The sequence below is a fragment of the Anguilla anguilla genome, chromosome 7, assembly GCF_013347855.1.
Source record: "Anguilla anguilla isolate fAngAng1 chromosome 7, fAngAng1.pri, whole genome shotgun sequence".
Classification (NCBI taxonomy): Eukaryota; Metazoa; Chordata; class Actinopteri; order Anguilliformes; family Anguillidae; genus Anguilla; species Anguilla anguilla.
Window position 1 is genome coordinate 16,078,104 of NC_049207.1, and position 18,851 is coordinate 16,096,954.

The 18,851-nt window shown below is 44.2% G+C and overlaps 1 protein-coding gene across 8 annotated transcripts in view; it reads right to left on the reverse strand.

Annotated features, from left to right (window-relative positions):
- Positions 1-256: 256 nt before the first annotated feature.
- The window catches only part of sox5 (SRY-box transcription factor 5), a 169,696-nt gene continuing 151,101 nt past the window's right edge, over positions 257-18,851 (reverse strand). For 5 of the 8 annotated variants that reach the window (XM_035427273.1, XM_035427271.1, XM_035427278.1 and 2 more), the window contains 6 exons: positions 16,166-16,337; positions 13,257-13,429; positions 8,887-8,986; positions 8,409-8,582; positions 6,704-6,920; positions 257-4,542 (listed from right to left, as the gene is read on the reverse strand). In XM_035427273.1, the coding sequence (XP_035283164.1) occupies positions 4,242-4,542; positions 6,704-6,920; positions 8,409-8,582; positions 8,887-8,986; positions 13,257-13,429; positions 16,166-16,337 (1,137 nt within the window). In that variant the 3' untranslated portion in view covers positions 257-4,241. The remainder of the gene's footprint in view (positions 4,543-6,703; positions 6,921-8,408; positions 8,583-8,886; positions 8,987-13,256; positions 13,430-16,165; positions 16,338-18,851) is intronic. The other 3 variants (XM_035427275.1, XM_035427274.1, XM_035427272.1) reach the window with 2 other exon arrangements.

Consider the following 18,851-nt stretch of genomic DNA (forward strand, 5'->3'; position numbering starts at 1 on the left):
TCTTATCTGTACTTGCCTCCTTTCCACATATAGTGAACATGATTTGAAAAAGATTGTTCAGTTGTTGACAAGGTTATGCTTTCCTTTGTTGTCTTTATAATTATGTTTATTAAAGATCTGTTTTTGTGATATCATGCTGAAAATAAACCCAGCTGAGGGAGAAATAGGCACATCAATACATAGAAATTCTGTACATAAAAAATGAAAAGAAAAAACTTATAGCAAGCCTACATATGACTAAAATGTGAACTTTCAGTAACGTATCTGCTTATTTATTTATTAATTTCACAGAAAGTATTTTTGCAGTTTTCACAACAAAAATGGCAGAATTGCAAATAGTTGGTCCAATCTACTTGTCCTATCTAGTAATTAGAAATTCTTGGTTACATGGTGGTGAAGTCTGATAGCTCAGTGATTGGACAACCAAGTGTTTACATACTAGTGATGACGTCCATCATACAAAACAGAGTATCTGGTAAAAGTTCTTGCTAGGCCCATCAAGGCAATATAGACTTCATTACTGCATCAAAGTACTCACCAAGCTCAGCAAGGCATTACAGATCACATGACTGTCGCAGAAAGCACTCACCAGGACCAGCAGGGCATTACAGAACTCATTGCTGTCTTTATTAGAGCCTTAACTGGCAATAATACTGAAAAAGTGAACTCGGAACAGAAGGTGTCAACCCACGGCTTTTTTTCTTTTTTTTCTTTTTTTTGTAAGAGTACATCAACATCTGCTCTTATTGTGGCATGGATAACACAACACCTGCTCTTTTTGTGGCATGGATAACATCAATAAAAGACAAAAGAAATATACAACTTATATTACACTGTGTTATGAACAAAATATAAATCTATACCTCTTATATTTACAAAATTATCTTTAATTTCAAGTTGAGACAGATAAGTTTGTTTACTCTATAACTTTGTTTTGAGCTCCATTTATGACTTTGATTGTCTTTTATTTTTTTTCATCAACATTATTATTACTGCACTTATTATTGTTGTAGCAAACAGCATGCCTGCTGAAGTGAGTAACTCCACCCCCTCCATCACATCAATCACATGCCTCTAGCTCCTCCCCTTAAAAAAGCTTTCTATGCTGTTTGTGTAAACTTTTCCTCAAGAATAGGGTCTAACAATGGAGTGGATCAGGGTTACTCTGGCAGGGTGTGGCCATGTGGATCATTGCCTCACACTGTACGATTATAAGGATCACTTTCCTGCAGGCAACTACGCTATATAGTAGGGCATGGTTGTTGGGGGTCACTGTATGATATGGTGACTGTGATGGTAACTGACTGGCAGGGTATGACAGTAAGGATCACACTCTGGCAGCTCACCTGAAGAATTGACATGGCTAAGCCATGCTGTGGAGCTAAAACAAAGCATTTTCTCCAGGTCAGGAGATACATAAACAAAACATGTCATCTTCCATGGCCATAGCAACACGGTGGAACATCACTGGCATCATAGGCATACTGTCCAAACCAGACACTGGTCCCTTGCTACAACGATCTTCGGTTGTACACATATAGGGGTGTAAACAGTGGAAACTTTGAGCGTATGTAGATACACAGCCAAAAGCTCCTGTATAGAGGGGGCAGCTCTGTGATTAGCTGCTAGACCTGCCCATGACACCCATAATCTGGCACAGTACCCTGTAGACTGCATGATTCATCGCAAGACCGTAGGTGGGTGGAGACTGTGGTCCAAACCAATGATGTTCCAAGGCGTTGCATGTGAAAAAATCCCAGCAATTGTGAGCCAGGCTCTTTTTGTTCAGTGAAAACTGGGTACAATATAATTTTTCTTCATCTTCAAAAAAGAGGACATTTCACATTATACATAAACCATTACAAAAATGTGTTCTTTTAGTTGTCCATACAGAGTGCTTTAAGAAATGGGTTTGGACATGAAAGTTAATGAGGATGCACAACTGAAAGTAAGTCTTTTCTCCTTTGCAACAGCAGTAAATTGTACAGACTCCTCAAAAATAACAGCGTCAACAGGATTATTATTATTATTATATAATAATATATAATAATAACAACAAAAACATAATAATAATAATAATAATAATAATAATAATAATAATAAAAACAAAATAGACAAAAATCTCAAATCAAAAGTAAAAAGATACTCTAAGATCTAAATACCTAACAGCTAAATGTACTGCTCTTTTTATAAGCAGTTTCATAAGGTAATAAATACCCAATAAAGGAAAAAATAAATTATACATAACATACTAAACGTAGGAACAGCTGACCATCATAATTATTATTAATATTATTACACTAGAGGCAGATTGATTGAAAAAAATACAGTATTTAAATACAAAGGAAACACTGACATGCAGAATGTGATGGGTTCCTCCCAATAAGAACAGCAGAGTGAAGGACAGCAGTGATCTAAGCAGATCAAATTTAACTTGGGGATGAAAGTTACACCATTTCCAAGAGCTGAATCAATGGTGTGCTCACGTTTCCAACAGTCAAACACCTTGTGCCAGGTTCCTTCTCAGACACAACTATAAAGCCGGTGGTTGTTATTATGAGTGTGTAACAAACAGCCTTTACAAACAGTATAAACCCACAGCCCAACCTGTATAGAGAATACACATGTAGTCCTGTGTTTTACATGTATAAACCCACAGGCATGTATTTACAGAGGGTATAAACTCACACCAAAGCCTTCACAGAGTGTATAAGCTCATGGCCCAGCCTTTTACAAACTGAATAAATTCTGTGTAGCCTTGTGATTAGTGTATAAACATACAGCCTCACCTTTACAGAGTGTATGTACCCATGGTCCAGCCTTTACAAAGGGGGTAAACTCACGATCCAGCCTTTACAATAGGTAAGGGTGTATAAATAAGTCACCAAGGAACAGGGTTGGCTCTGCAAGGACATAAAATGATTCTCAGTAGCTGTGTAACTGTGATCGACTGTGATTCCCAAATCTTGCATCACAGTCCACTGACATGCTGTACAGCTGTTCACTTTTCCTAAGCTTTTGTGGATCAGGGAAATTAATAAAGGGTCTTCTCTGCAAACCAAGGAATTAATATAAGTTTTCTCTCTGGGGTAATTATGGTTTCTGCCTGTCTCCTTTGATTCGGGCAGTGGGAGTTCTTAGGACGTGACACACCCGTGCAGCTAGGGAAAAACTCAGTCAAATGCTGAGTACTGTATCCTTCCACAAGAAGTGCAACTGTTCAGCATCCATGGGAAAAAGCAACAATATATTCATATATATGTATATATTTATATATTTATATATAAAACAATTGCAAATGTAGTCAAAGTGTACGAAGGACAAGGACAATGGAAAAGGTGAAGTTTCATCCCCCGAGCTGCTTCTGAACATTTCTACCTCCTGTCACAAGTCCTCTTCACCTGAGAACAGCACGTATGGACAGCATGGGCGGAATGGAGGGGGGGAGTAAAAGTGAGACGCACGCGGGGCGGGAGGAGGTGAACGAGATCACAAGCTGCTGGTGGTCCGGGATTCGCGGGGATTGTCTAAAAACGGTCCTCCCTTCTCCCCCACGGCGTGGGACGGCGCGCCGTCCCGACCGTGGGCGAGGGGCTGAAAAGCGTCGCCTATTCTCAACGCGCGGCACAGATTTGGCACTTCCTGTTGGCTGCAGTGTCTGTATGGACGACTGACAGAGAGAATCTGTCAACAGCTTCGAGCTGGAGAAAAAACGAACCACGAGAGAGAAGCCTCGTCTTCACTCATATCAGGTGCTTTTTCCTGAAAGAAAAAAAAATGTAAAACTCTTTTTTTTATTATTTTTCTCTTAAAAGTGTAGCACAAAAACATCAAATCACATTCACAAGCCACTTGTTGGCACCGTGTACCTGAGTGAGAATATAATAGAACCCAAAAAAAAAGCAGTTTGAAAGTGTCTTTCTATCAACAAACAGGTCCAGAAGGTCATATTTCAGTGCTTTGTCATTTTTACGTCCCATAGCTTATTTAGTTATTTTTTCTGACGCAGGGTTCAGCAGACGTCACGGCGGTTAATTGTTTCCTTTAAGACTTTTTCCTCTGTGTAACAGTCACTGTGAGACAGTCCTGTGATTGGCTGCTGAAACCGGGACAGGTGGGAGCGGCTTGGTTCTGACAGAGTCTTCGGTGGTTAGTAGGTGTATAGGGGGGAGGGGGGGGGGGGGGGGGGGGGGGCGTGGGCGTGATATGGGTGGGGTCGGTCCCCTCCGGCTGATCCCAGATCAGTGGGCCTGTGTAACGAGGTTGGTCTCGCTGTCGCTGCCGTAGTCACCGTCCTCATCGTCGTAGTCAAAGTCGTCGTAGACATCGCCGTTGCTGTCGTCCAGGCGCAGCTCCTCCTCTTTGATGCGTGGCTCCTCCCCTTTAGGACCACTCAGGTATCTGCTCTGGATGACGGGCGTGGCTGGCTCCGGGCTGCTGGACATGCTGGAGTGCTCAGAGGGTACCTGCGGGGAGGGCATGCCTGCCATGGAGAGGGCCCCAGGGTACACTGCCGATGCCAGGGGTAGCTGGCTCTGCTGCCTACAGAGAGTCACAGAGGAGACTGTGATTAATACAGCCAAACAATTTCATAGGTATTCCACTAATTAAAACATTGACTCTATATTAATACAGACACAGATACTAATATGAAGTTACAAAGCCTCATTGTTTTTGTTGATAGTTGGTTGGTAAAGTCCTTGCGAAAATGGGCACCACAAATGTTAAACTGCTGGGGTTATTGCAATATTGCAGTGCCAGTGGGCCTCCAGAAATGAAACCCATTTGTTTGTGGGTCTCTTCATTTTTAGAAAAGAAAAAAGCACATTCTCTGGATGGCACAATGCTTAGCTATTTCCAACTTAGCTTGCCTACACAAAAGAAAAAATATAAGTAGAAAGGATTTCACTGGTCTTAGCATTTTAGTGACATACATTGCGCCCAGCTAACCCCACCCCCTGAAAACCTGCCGTTTAGCCTAGGGGGAAAGCAAGCCAATCTCGGCACATGCTTTTCTAAGTTTTTTTTTGTTGTTGTTGCAAGAATCATTTAAAAATATTTCTGGGCCATTAGTGAATGCAAAAGAGTATTAAAACTACACATCAGCAAAGAATCAGTTTCCTGGGCCTTTAATATGGATACATACAGCACATCAGTAACGGTGTCATTGATGAATGCAGAGAGACACTCATTAATATAGATTTCAGGGCCATCAACTTAAACACAATATTTGCACTTACTGTAGCATACAATAATGTTGAAAGATTATGTTTTAATATCACTTTGAACACTATTAGAGTTTGTAGATAGAGGGAAAATGCTTGTTTGTAGTTCAAGGGAAACAATAAAAGGAAAGACATTCTGATTTCTATTTATTAACAGTTCACGAAAATGTTGGCTTTATGGGTATGTTTATCCTGTAATGATGACTAAATATCTGTCTTGCAAGACTCACTATACATTTAATTAAAAGCATGTTGTATTCCCCCAAATTTACTATACTGTGGAATCACAACTGACAGTGCCAACGTCGGCTTGGATGGCTCGCATTATACCACAGTACACTCGCATGTTGAAATGAGGTATTTTAAAGTAAATATCAGCCTTTTTAGAAAAAGGAGGCAAAATGCCCATTAAGCGCTAATGAGAATAAAATGGTTACTTTGAAGGCATGAAAGCCTTCCATACAATGAAAAATCACTGAGATTTGCATAACTGCTCAAAAAAATAAATAACCGTAAAATGGCACAACCACCTACCACTTAATTTGGTTTCTTTTTCTTGTGCTGGGGGCTGAGGGCCAGACCAGACCAGATTGTTTCCATTTTCAGGGCACAGTGCTGCCCGCGTGCAACATTATCCAAAGTGTGAAAAGCTGCGCGCAAGCCGCTCTCCTTCCGTTAGTATTTATACGCCGAACGGGAGACAATTTCAGTTTTTTTTTTTTTTTAAATCTGTATTTTTTGTCATCAGGCTTTAGAAGCAGAAATTAACAATGAAGGTCGAAACAATTGAAATTAATGAATTAAACTACGATTTAATGCATTACAAATCATGTACTGTATATGCGTGTGTGTGTGTGTGTGTGTGTGTGTAAATGTATTAATAAACATTCACATATTGCCAATTATTGTACAAAGAGCTTTTAAAAAGGTTTTATTTTATAAATGGCTTTTGTTCAAAAATGTTTCTTTCATTGGGATAAATTATATAAATGTATTTTCAGGGACACTGTCATTAGGTGTAAATATGCTTAGAATATTAAGCATTGTGACAAAATCTGATATTATGATATGAAGAGATCAACTGATTTCTCAGAATCTGTGATTTAGCTTCAGAAATCAAGCAATATAAGGAGGTAAATAAGTAAGGCACCTCCATTTAATCATGAGGTAAATATTTACAGGATGAAATATAAAACTGTTTTTAACGTATAATTATTTCAGCAGACCTGCCCGGTAATGTTATGGTACACACAGCTCCCTATTGTTCAGTATTAAATTCCACAACCAGTAATTTTCTCACACTTTATGAAATGACATGACAGTTTATGGAAATTTTTTTAAAGGATTTGATTTACTATTCCTAATATTTAAAATGTTTTTTTGTTTGTTAAGTAAGCTGAAGAAGCATTGGCCTCGCACACATAGTAACGCTGGTGCGCACAGACGTGCATGGGTCCGTTCTGCGCAGTCATGCTTACCCCACGCTGAAGTACTGGCGCATCTCCTGCCTGCGGTTGCGCATGATGGCCTTGTACTCGCCGATGCGCAGCTTCTTGCCGTCCACCAGGCAGGTGCGCTTGGGGCGGGGCTTGTACTTGTAATCGGGGTACTTCTCCAGGTGCTGCTTACTGAGGCGCGCCTGCTCCTCGTAATATGGCTGCTTCTCCAGATTAGTCATGGCCTTCCAGCGGGACCCTGAGAGGAAGACACAGTCAGCACTCCCGTATGAGCGTGCATGAGGAGACACACATGTACACACACGCACACGTACACACACACACGCACAAGTGCACACACGCGCACACACACACACGCACGCACACACACACACGCACATACACATATGCACACCCACCCACACACACGCACATGCACGCACACACGCACACCCACACACACACACATGCACACACCTGCACCTGCAATGAGTGTACGTGTGCGCACGCTTGTGTGTGTGTGTGCTGGATTTACACCCTGACTCTCACTACTGTGTGTAATATGAAAAAGCTGTCTCGGCTGGCCCAGACATGGAGAAATAGGAAACTCCTTCTGTTAACAATTCAGAGCAGTGCCTTATTAAAACCACATTTCACTGCTGAATAAAATACTTAGAAGCTCTTGAAAATGTCAAACACAATCCCGGGGTGGGAATAAAATGTCAGACTAACTGAAGTGCTTGTTTAATGCATAATGAATCATATCATCATAGCTGGAGCCGGCTACTCCAGAACAATTCATTAATCGCCAGGGATTCAAGTAATAACAGTCGGGTTCTGCCATCCCTTTTCTCCATCCTTGTGATGATCACTGGAATTATTACAGGTGAAAGTGCCTATTTATGGTTTTTACAGATGTTTGCCAAACAAGAGATGAAAAAAATAGAAAAACATGACATTTGAGCCAGAATCGGTTCTTAGAGACGAGGAGTACAGTGAGCAGCCAGGGCCACACAGAGTGAGCTATATCTGTGGGGAGGGGGCAGCCTGTGTTTTTAGGTGGGCGGGGGGCACTGAGTGAGAAGTCTGTGTTTTTAGGTGGGGGGGCACTGAGTGAGCAGTCTGTGTTTTTAGGTGGGGGGGCACTGAGTGAGCAGTCTGTGTTTTTCGGTGGGGGGGGGGCACTGAGTGAGCAGTCTGTGTTTTTAGGTGGGGGGGCACTAAGTGAGCAGTCTGTGTTTTTAGGTGGGGGGGGGGCACTGAGTGAGAAGTCTGTGTTTTTAGGTAGGGGGGGCACTAAGTGAGCAGTCTGTGTGTTTTTAGGTGGGGGGCACTAAGTGAGCAGTCTTTGTTTTTAGGTAGAGGGGGGGGGACACTGAGTGAGCAATCTGTGTTTTTAGGCAGGGGGCACTCAGTGAGAAGTCTGTGTTTTTAGGTTAGGGGGGGCACTCAGTGAGAAGTCTGTGTTTTTAGGTTAGGCAGCATTGAGTGAGCAGTCTGTGTTTTTTGGTGGGGGGCACTGACTGAGCAGCTGTCTGTCTGTTTTTTGGTGGGGTGAGGGCACTGAGTAAGCTGTTTGCAGTGTGTGTTGGGGGGTAGGGCTGTACAAAAAAATCTCTGTGCTCTGGGACGGAGAGAGATGCCGTACGCTCCCGTGTGTTGGAGAAGTGCGGAGAGCATGAACACACAATGGGATTATCATGGATGTCCTCCCCCCTCTCTCTGCTCTTCCCAGGGGGTGTCTTACCCAGGATTTTGCTGATGTTGGAGTTGTGCATGTCGGGGAAAGCCTGGAGAATCTTCCTCCTCTCATCCTTTGCCCAGACCATGAAGGCATTCATGGGACGTTTTATGTGAGGTTCCCCGGCCCCTCTGCCCCGAGCCTCCCGAAACATCCGTGAATCAGACACGCTGGGACTGCCTGTGGGTGGGAGCAGAGAGGCGCATTATCCAACCAGCTCCTCCTCCACACACACACACACACTGAGCCACACACATACTGTACACACGTACACACATACAGAACCACACACACACACACACACACACAGAGCCACACACACACACATGAGCACATACACACACAGAGCCACACACACACACACACACACACACACACGCATGCACATACCCACACAAAGAGCCACACTCATGTGCACACACACACATACACACACACACATTATCTTTTCACGGTCATAACTGAGCGAGTTTGAAAAGCTCACCATCTGAGTCTCCGCTCATGTTGAAGTCCATCAGGGTGTGGCTGAACTTTCCCTCCTCTGATTGCTTCAGCTGCTGTGACAGACTCTCCAGGGTCTTCTCCTATACAATGTACATACAACAGTCAATCAGTCAATCAATCAATAAATCAATCAAGTAGGAAAGGCAACTCATTACAAAAGCAGAATAAATTCTGTGGTGTGAGTGTTTAGCACTTTAATGCACAAGCTGAAATATCATGCAGTAAATCAGTGACTGTTTTCTCTTGCACATTTAATCAATGAGGGCTTCCTCTAGGCTCGGTACCATACAGCGCTTCCCCAAAGATCCAGCAGGGTGCAGTGCATCCATTTCTACCACATAGATGTAGACAGAAAAATGACACAGTAGAAGGTGCTGTACTGGCAGTAGGAAATGGGTTGTTGGTGTAGTGGTGTGAGTGGATTTTGGTGTGGGTAGTAGTACGGTTGGTTTTTGTGGGACTGTTGAGTCAGAAGTTCTTAATTGAGTTTGTCTGTGGATAATGGTGAAAGGGCTTTTGGTGCATGTAGTGTTAGGTAAGTTTTTGGTGTAGGTTCTTATTGGGATGTTAGTGTGGACAGTGGTGAGTGGGTTGTTGGTATGGGCAGTGGTTAGTGGGTTGCTGGTATGGACAGTGGTGAGTTGACTGTTGGGTGTGGACAGTGGTGAGAGTGATGTTGGTGTGGAAAGTGGTGAGTGTGGATGTTGGTGTGGACAGTGGTGAGGGTGATTTTGGTGTGGAAAGTGGTGAGTAGGTTATTGGAGTGGACAGTGGGGAGAGTGATGTTGGTGTGGAAAGTGGTGAGTGTGATGTTGGTCTGGACAGTGGTGAGTGGGTTATTGGAGTGGACAGTGGTGAGTGGGTTGTTTGAGTAGATAGTGGTGTGTGCGATGTTGGTGTGGGCAGTGGGTGATTGTCTTAGCAGTCTTAGCAGCTGTAACTGTGCTGAAGCTATAACTGAAAGAATCAGGAAATCTGAGGCCGAGCTCTGACTTCAGTAGCACAGTATCCAAGCGCAAACACGCTCTTTAACTTCTGCCACTGAAACCTGCTGAGACGTAGTTAAAACAACAGCATGGACCGAAGCACCTGCTGTTAGACCTGAGGAGCATCATGGGTGAAGGTCAGCCTGTACAAATGATGAGAATAGCATTGAATATGGGCTTATTACGAGCCCCACTTAAACACGTGCGGCCTTCTATCCAAATACCCGAACGGCGTCCTCTGCCCTCCCCCTGCCCGGATCTGAGAGGTCTGCCTCGGAGAGCAGGGGGAGAGCAGCGCCCCTCCGCTCCCTCTTTCGGGTGTTCCGACGGGGCCACCTGCGGGACCATGCCCCCTCTCTCGGTTCGCACGGTGGCGAGCGACTGTGGGGCAACACTCCAGAAACGAGAGAGGGCCAGACCACACACCCCCATGGGTGTTTATTACACTCCATAAAGGCTGATTTACTCCACATTTGCATAACTAATGCAGCCTGCCTGCTCATTTACATTTCACACCCCCATCTCTGTAAATACATACTCAGATCTCCCTACCCAGGAGCTGCATTTACAACCTAATTATACAATTACAATACATCTCAAAAACATGGCCTCTTTAAAAATACACTTAACAGTGTCCCCTCCATTACGGCGTGACCTGTGCAGATTGGGATGCTGTAATGAAATGCATTTTTCTATTCTCAGTGATAGAATCAAACTGTTCCTCAGAGTTAATTGATCAGATTTGAATAAATGTGCTAAACAAACAGGGTTTTCAAACAGGAAGCAGTAAAGAGTGGACTATCCTCATTTTCTCTCACACGGCTGATGGGGGCGTGGGGTGGGGGGTAACAGCTGAAAAGAACGCCGAATCCTCATTTGCAGACAACTGCACACTTCCCCATAATTCAAAGTAAAAACGTTCAAAAACTACAGATAACCCTCAGCTACTTTCGGTGCTAATTGTCCAATAGGGCAGCTGGCTGTTGAATTCTGGAAGCGTTGGCACCTGGGTGACCAATGCGAAGAGGGCTCACAAGCTGCAGCTCTACTCCAGAGAGGGCCATCAGATTTGTCTTTTTGGCCCTGCAACAGGATATCAGCCCTGCCTAGTTCCATTTGTCATGGGGTGAAAGGTCATTGGCACACAAAGAAAACCCAACAACATCCCACAGCCTGGGCAGAATCCAGTCTGGGGTTTCAGATTCACTGAAGGATTTGGCATCTGTCTGAAATTGGGAGAAAGGTGGGGTCCATGCTGAAATTCTGCAGTACACATCTATGGGAAGAAACTGGCAGCCCCTGACACAGAGAAATGACAGGCAAATGGGCAGTTGCGACTACATCGGGCTCAGAATACAGAAACAGAATACAATGACACATTTTGGGAGACACTTAAATAGTTTATCCTGACTGAGACTTTACATGCACTGTGAGATTAATTATTTAAAGGATAATTACTGAAAGTCACACTCCTGACAAAGCTCCTCCCTGCAGTGTGTTTTAATAGAGTCCTGCCTTTACCATGGATACTTTACAAACATGCTCTCACTGTCTATAAAAGCAAAGGAGACCAGTTGTCTCCAACAAGTCAGATTATGCATGACTTTCTGGAGACATATCATATCTGACAGCAGTTATGAACGCGAGCTTCGCCATTGCTCTCTAATCTTTATATTCTGCCTCGTGGTGTCTGTACCCCACCCTCCCTCCAACGATCAAGCCGTGAATGATTCTGCTCTCTGTAACACCCCCCCTCCCCCTTATCCAGCATCTGACAGTCTTCTGAGTGGAACTGTCTTGTCTCAGAGCTGCCTGACCCCATATGGCCTATTCAGGGCGTGTACAGCCTTCAAACGCCTTCACAGAAACGCAAGACAAGAGGAGGAAAAGGAAGAAAGGCAGCGTCTACAGTCAGCCTAAAGTCATGTGTTAAACAGCAGCTGATCTGCATTAAATCAGATTAAAATGGAGAGAGGCTGAAAGCGAGGGATTATTCTAATGTAGCTCCATCAGCAGAAGAGCAGTCAGGACAATTACTGCCATCGGTACTGAGGAGTGATCTGTAACCACAGTTAAAGAGAACAGCCAAGCGCTGGGCCTTCCTGTAACCACAGCTAAAGAGAACAGCCAAGCACCGGGCCTTCCTGTAGCCACAGCTAAAGAGAATAGCCAAGTATCAGGCCTTTCTGTAGCCACAGATAAAGAGAACAGCCAAGCACCAGGCCTTCGTGTAGCTACAGCTAAAGAGAACAGCCTAGCACCAGACCTTCCTGCAGCTACAGCTAAAGAGAACAACCTAGCATCAGGCCTTCCCGTAGCCACAGCTAAAATGAACAGCTGAGCATCAGGCCCTGCTGTAGCCAAAGCTAAAAAGAGCTGCCAAGCATCAGTCCTTCCTGTAGCCACAGCTAAAAATGCCAGCTAAGCATCAGGCCCTCCTGTAGCCACAGCTAAAGAGAACAGCCATGCACTGAGCCTTCCCATGGTCACAGCTATAAAGAACCGACTAGCATCAGGCCTCCTGTAGCCACAGCTAAAGAAAGTGGCCCAGCACTGGGCCATCCAGTAGCTACAACTGAAGAGAGTAGCACTGCTCTGGAGTCTTCTGTAATCGCATGTAAAGAGGGTAGGATAGTGCTAGGACATACTTTGACAACCATTGAAGAGGGCTAAACACGGCAAAGAGAACAAATATGGCTAATGAGCTTCCAATAAAAGCACGAGGCCTGCCTTTGAGCTATCCATAAACAATGCCTATTGGTCCAAAAAGATTTATGTTGAACTTCATGAAAAAATTATTACAGGAATATAAATATTTTGTGTACTGAACAGTGTGTGTTTGTGTGTGTTGAAAAGCAGAGGCAGGGATGTTGAACAGTATCATTACAGATGCTTCTGAAGCTCCTCTGCACCGTAATGTGTACCAGCTGACTCCTGCGTGTTTAACAAATAAGCGGCGTTTAGCCTAGCTGCTGAGGAACAGCCGGTGTCACTTGGCATTAGCATCTGGCAGAGCGTTAGCAGCCTCACCGCAGAAGGAGCCTGACAGAATTCCTGCCCCCAGCACTCCTTGAAGATTAAATATCTGAATAGCGTGTTTTTCTCTTCTGTATATTTAGTATCCTGAAACTCAGTTATTTTGATCTGAGGAAAATGGTATATGCCTTACAGATAACCCTCTACATAGTCCTGCCTCTCAGGATATTGTGATAGTAAAATATGTACATTACTTAATGTACTGTAGACCTATATTAAGAATCCAGGCCTTGAAAAAATAATTTTTAAATGCGTATAGATACAGTCACACATACGCACACACAGGACATATGCAAAACAGGTTACTGCGAGCAGCAAGCTCTCTGACCTTCTCTGAACGGCCATTGTTGAGGGCCAGGCTGCTGACCGCGGCCACCTTGGCGTCCAGCACCTGCTGCTCCCTCTTCAGCTGCTCCTTCATTTGCCGGGCCTCCTGGAAGGCTTTGGTCACCGCCTCATGGTCATTCAAGAACCCGCCAGATGTGATAGAGGAGAGGAGGTCTGCAAGAAGAGAGAGAGGGTCATTCTGAGTGTGTGTGTGTGCGTGTGCCTGTGCGTGCGTGTGTGTGTCTGTGTGGTGGGGCCAGGGGTGAAGCCTTCGGGAAGAAAACACAGAGACCCTGCAGTGAACGCTCTCTGGGTGTGCAGTGTAAATACATTAACATGCACACTTGCCTGCCAGGTTCTGCCTGATTCACTGTGTCCCTGGGCACGTCTGATTCTCAATGTGTTCCTTTTCACCCACCACTCCACTTGAATTTAACCACCCCCTCACATACTGACACCGAAAGTGCTTTTAAATAACATCAGCTCATAACGTACTGACATAGAAGGTATATTTGAATATAACCACCCCCCGCACACAGTAACATTTAACGTGTGTTTGAATATAACCACCACGGGCATGGTAACGAAAAGACTGCTTGAATATACCTAACAAAAAACGCACAAGCACAAGTGTGTTTTTGAATATACCCACCCTCACATGTACAGGCACCACAAGTGTGTCTGAATGTACCGATGCATCCTCTACTGTTACTGTGCATGTTCTCACTAATAGGAGCAAATCATACAGGGTTACATTAATCTTGTAATTATTTACTGCTGTAAATGTCAGCCATGTGCCCTGGGGCAGAATCACACACAGTAAAACAAGCACGGCGGGGACCCTTTGGAATGCACACGGCCCTCTCCGATCATTTAAAAGCTTCCCGTTTTTTGTTTGGCGCTTTTCATAAGAGGGGATCCAGAGGGTTTATGCATTTTCGTTCTAAAGCTCCGCAAATTCTCCAAAGAGAAAAGGCGAATAAACTGCATTCTGCCCCGATTCGCACAGATTACTCCTATTAAACCCGAGCCCCGCTAATTTCCCCCCGGAACATCTGCCCAGCGTGTATCAAAGATGATTCCCGGCTTCTTCTCGACATTATTATTTGTGTTATTTCCACAGCTTACCGGCCAATGGCGTCGGTTCCATCTGTGAGAGCCTCGCTTCATGCTATCATACTTCCCATCTCTCGGGTTAAACCTAACAAAGACCCGCGGAAGATTACGGCTCTTAATCTGCAGTAATCCACCAGTAAATGGCATCTCAGGGCAGATTAAGTGCTCAGATTCGTAGTGGCGGACAAGTGAACTCTTAAAAAAAAGAAGTCAGAACCAGTAAATCTGTTGAAGTGGCCACTGGCAATAATGTGCTGTGGGTTTCAACGGTGGCTTTAATCTGGAGGGAGGGGCCGTGGCTCTATTCTTCCTGATTACCCTGTATCAGCCGCTGACCACACAGCACTAAGAGATGGTTTTGCAGCCACACTAAAGGACAGAGAGAAAGATTATTCTGGAATCACACTAAAAGACAGAGTTAGAGATTGTTCTGGAATCACAGTAAAGAACAGAGAGAAAGGTGGTTCTGGCATCACAGTAGAGGACAGAGTGAGAGATTGTTCTGGAATCACAGTAAAGGACAGAGTGAGAGATTGTTCTGGAATCGTATTGAAGAACAGAGTGAAAGGTGGTTCTGGCATCACAGAAAAGGACAGAGCGAAAGATGGCAGAGATTGTAGGTTGGTGTGTGAGTGAAAGGATGTCTGAAGGACAGAATGTCAAGCCCTCGTCTCCATGGTGAAAGTGAAATTGAGGGAATGGAGGGGTCAGGGAGATGTACGGCTGTCACTTTTGGTCCTGAGAGGGGGGCTGGGGGAAGGAGTGTGAGGCTAACTGAGCTGTCCCAGGACACATTCAGTTACAGTATGTGACAGCAGGGACCAAAAATTTGGAGAAGGGGGTGGTCAAAAGATCAGAAGAGATGACAGATGTGGGGGAATGAAAAAGGCACACACACACACACACACACGTAAAAGGCACAAATCACTTAGAATCTCAGGCATGCCTGTGCACGCACACAGACACGCAGACAAATGACTACGGCGTGTAAACAATGCGTACAGCTGTGAAGTGGGCTCGCTGTGGAGTGGAGTTATGAATCTTGCTGACCTGATAAACACAGCGGAACAGATGGAGCAACGGCGGGGCAGAAGGCGAACACCGAGCGACTGGCTCGCTTCAACACGTTCAGGAGGATTCCAACCAACCTTACACTCTAATCCATTTTTCACAATAAAAAAAAAAACATCTGGACAACAAATCCGGTAATCTGTTATTAAATCCTGCGATTTGTTGAAAAACACGGAGATGAAAGGAAAAAATGGCTAACCGCTGAACGTGGCGCTAACGCTGAGGGCTCGTATTCACCGGGAGAGTGGAGTTGTGTGAGAGGCTCGTCTAATCTCATCTGACAATACGTCCAGCCTGTCCTGCCCGCTCCCTGTGTTCTTCATTCAGCTGCACCGAGAGCACCTTTTCTTGCCTAACAAATGCCTGAGTTTCATTCTCACACACTGACCAGGTCTGGAAATCCCTGGTCTCTTGTTATGCTAATAAACACACTAATAAATCAGTACTAGATTTGTTCTGTATAATGTATGTCTGTTTGGATGTGCATGCATATGCAGGTATAAAGAGTGAGACAGGCTGGTGTGTTTTCCTTCTTCTTAATAATAATAATAATAATAATAATAATAATAATAATAATAGCACCAACATGTTAGTGACTTATTAGGCTAGTAAAGAGTGAAAGACAAGAAATTGTGTATAGTATAGATAAGCAAGTGTACTGGAGAGGCAGGAGGATATATTGTGAAGCAGCAGCCAGGTGTATTGCACGTGCAGGTGTGGTACCTATGGAGCTGATTCGAGTGGGCGGGCTGCCGATGCTGGTGGGGGCGCTGTGCTTCAGGGACCCGGGGCCCAGCTTCTGCGCAGAGACCTGTGGGGAAGTGGGGGAGGTGGGTGACTTGCTCTCGGCTGTCTTAGGCTTGGACGACAGGTTCAGGGGCTGAGCGCCCTCGTCCTGAAAGTGAAACAGCAGAGACGTCTCCATGGTGACCGCATTCATGGGGACACGGGAGCCAATAAAAAATATCTGAGTCATACTGTTTTGCCCCACCCATTCCTGAGAATCCACTGCCATTGGCTCTCTGACCAGGGAGACAAACTGTGCTATAGTACATCTAGGGCATTGTCACTGATGTAAGGCAAGCAAAAATAGTCTTTATTAATTCAAATTTATGAAACCTGATTGATCCTTTCAGGCCACCTTTCCCTTAAAACTAAAATGCATCATATTTTCCAGTATCTTACAGTTTAGTGGGTGAACACACTGAAAAGCCAGTAAATGTTTTATAGTGCAGAACTACACTACATGGCAGATTCTATTTGAATGGATTGTGTCTCACATACTGCTGAAGTGTTGCTAAATCTGGAGCATTTTTATAATGCAACCTTGTTGGTGCTGCCTACGTACGGCTGTATCACATTTCTTTGTGAGAAAATCAGTGAGGTTTCCTTAAAAATGTGTCTTTGTTCGCCAGCCGACACTGGAGGAAGAAATCTTGATTCCTATGCCTTTGCTATTTTTGCATTGGTGATATAACACTATATACATTTCTTTGAATGAGATGGATTAATTATATACGCTGTGGGTATAGTGCACAGCCTGGTTAATATCTGTGATAAAACGGTACTTTCCATTTCTATTTGAACTATCAATGATATGTGAACAAAGACTGCACTACAAGACAGCAGTGAGCTTTGTCAAATGGATATGGCCACTTACAGCTTGGGTTCAGGCCCAGGCTACTACCCTATCTGGGTACCTATCAGCTCAGGTCAATTTACTTAACAAACACCTCAAGCTTTGTTCACTTACAGCTGACCTACTGCTTAGATGAGTCATTGGAAAAGCAGACACAAGCTGCCAGCTCCACGTACAAAGAAAAGACAATATCTGAAGCTTAGCTAAGCGTTCAAAGGCAGTATTTGCATTGACGCAAACAAGAACAGATGAAACAAGAAATGATGAGCAACAGCAGAAGGCTCTGTAAATATAATATACTGCCACCCACAGAGAGGAGAGGTGGAGTAATGCATTCTGGGTACTGTATGAGGGTCACACATTTGAAATAGTTTAGGAAACCACATATGGATTCCTCAGCTTCTTTGTTTCTTTAACGAATGAAAGGCTTTTCACTTCAGACACCCACTAAAAGTAAGGACATCATATTCCATTTTTTCCTTTTGGTATAAAGTTGTCCTTTAATCCTCTGTTGGAAAAAAAAAAACATTCAATTCAATGCCTCTGTACTTTCCATACTCTCAATTTAACTCAGGTTTAATGGAGATATCCATGTACACTCTTTATATACTCTTTATATACTTCCATCCACACAAACACACACACGCACGCACACATATACATGCATGCATGCATGCATGCACACATACAGATATGCACAAACACACACACACACACACAGAGGCGTATGCACAACAGAAAAACCCAGTGGAGATGAAAGTGTGTAACAACACTGTGGGAGAGATGTGACACCTCCTTTAGCAGTTTGGGTCTGATTGAGGTGAAGGGAGGGGGGGGGGGCATGGCAAGAATTGTGAACACAGCATTGAAGCATGACGTAGTAACCATATGGTTATTAGCCCTGTGGATGATATAATTACATTGATCATGATTACCCCTGCTGATGACATAATCATATTTATAAAAAAAGTAGTGCACTCCCATGACAGGAAGAAAGGATTAGATCATAGAGCTGTAGCGAGATCCGCATTCCCCCCTGACCAGAAGACACATATTCTTTGTGCTTGGGGAGAGGGGGGGTAGAGCGTGCCATGTTTAGCATTGGGGAAACTTTTCCCCAATCCCTGAAGACAAAAAAAGGGGTTTCTGCAACAGTGGTCTCATTGTGGTCCTGACCTTAAATGTGTGAACACAAGAGAGGAGAATTCCAACTTGTGGGCAACCAAACCAAAAGCACAAAATGCTTATTCATTCCTGAAACCCACAGCCACAGAGAAGCAACAGAAGCAGGATGTAGCAGTCTGTAACCTGAACCACAGAACACAGAAACAGTAACATTCACCGGCAGCATACACTGCTACTACAGGTAATGCTACAACTACACTGCGATAGCAACCAATGTTATTCTCTCAGCACCATCACATCTAGTACTAGGTGTACTAATAGAAGAGATGGTGGAATACTGCTTGTGGATGGAAGTCTGTCCCCTGTGGTCAAGCTGAAGGTAGCAGCTACACTCAACCTGCGCTCAACACTCACGTTTTTCATGAATGGCCTGATTAAGACCTTCCCCTGCAGTCTTGTGATGAGCTTTAACAGGCTGGGGTTCATTACAGTGGGGCTGAGTGGGGAGGAACCCAGCAGATCTCCTCATTATGCTGGAGACAATGGCCTCCCTGCCTGAAGGTTGCATTCTGACCTATATTGGGCTGGGTTTGGCGGCGGAATTGCAGAAGAAACCAGAATATTTATTACAGTTAAAACCCTTTT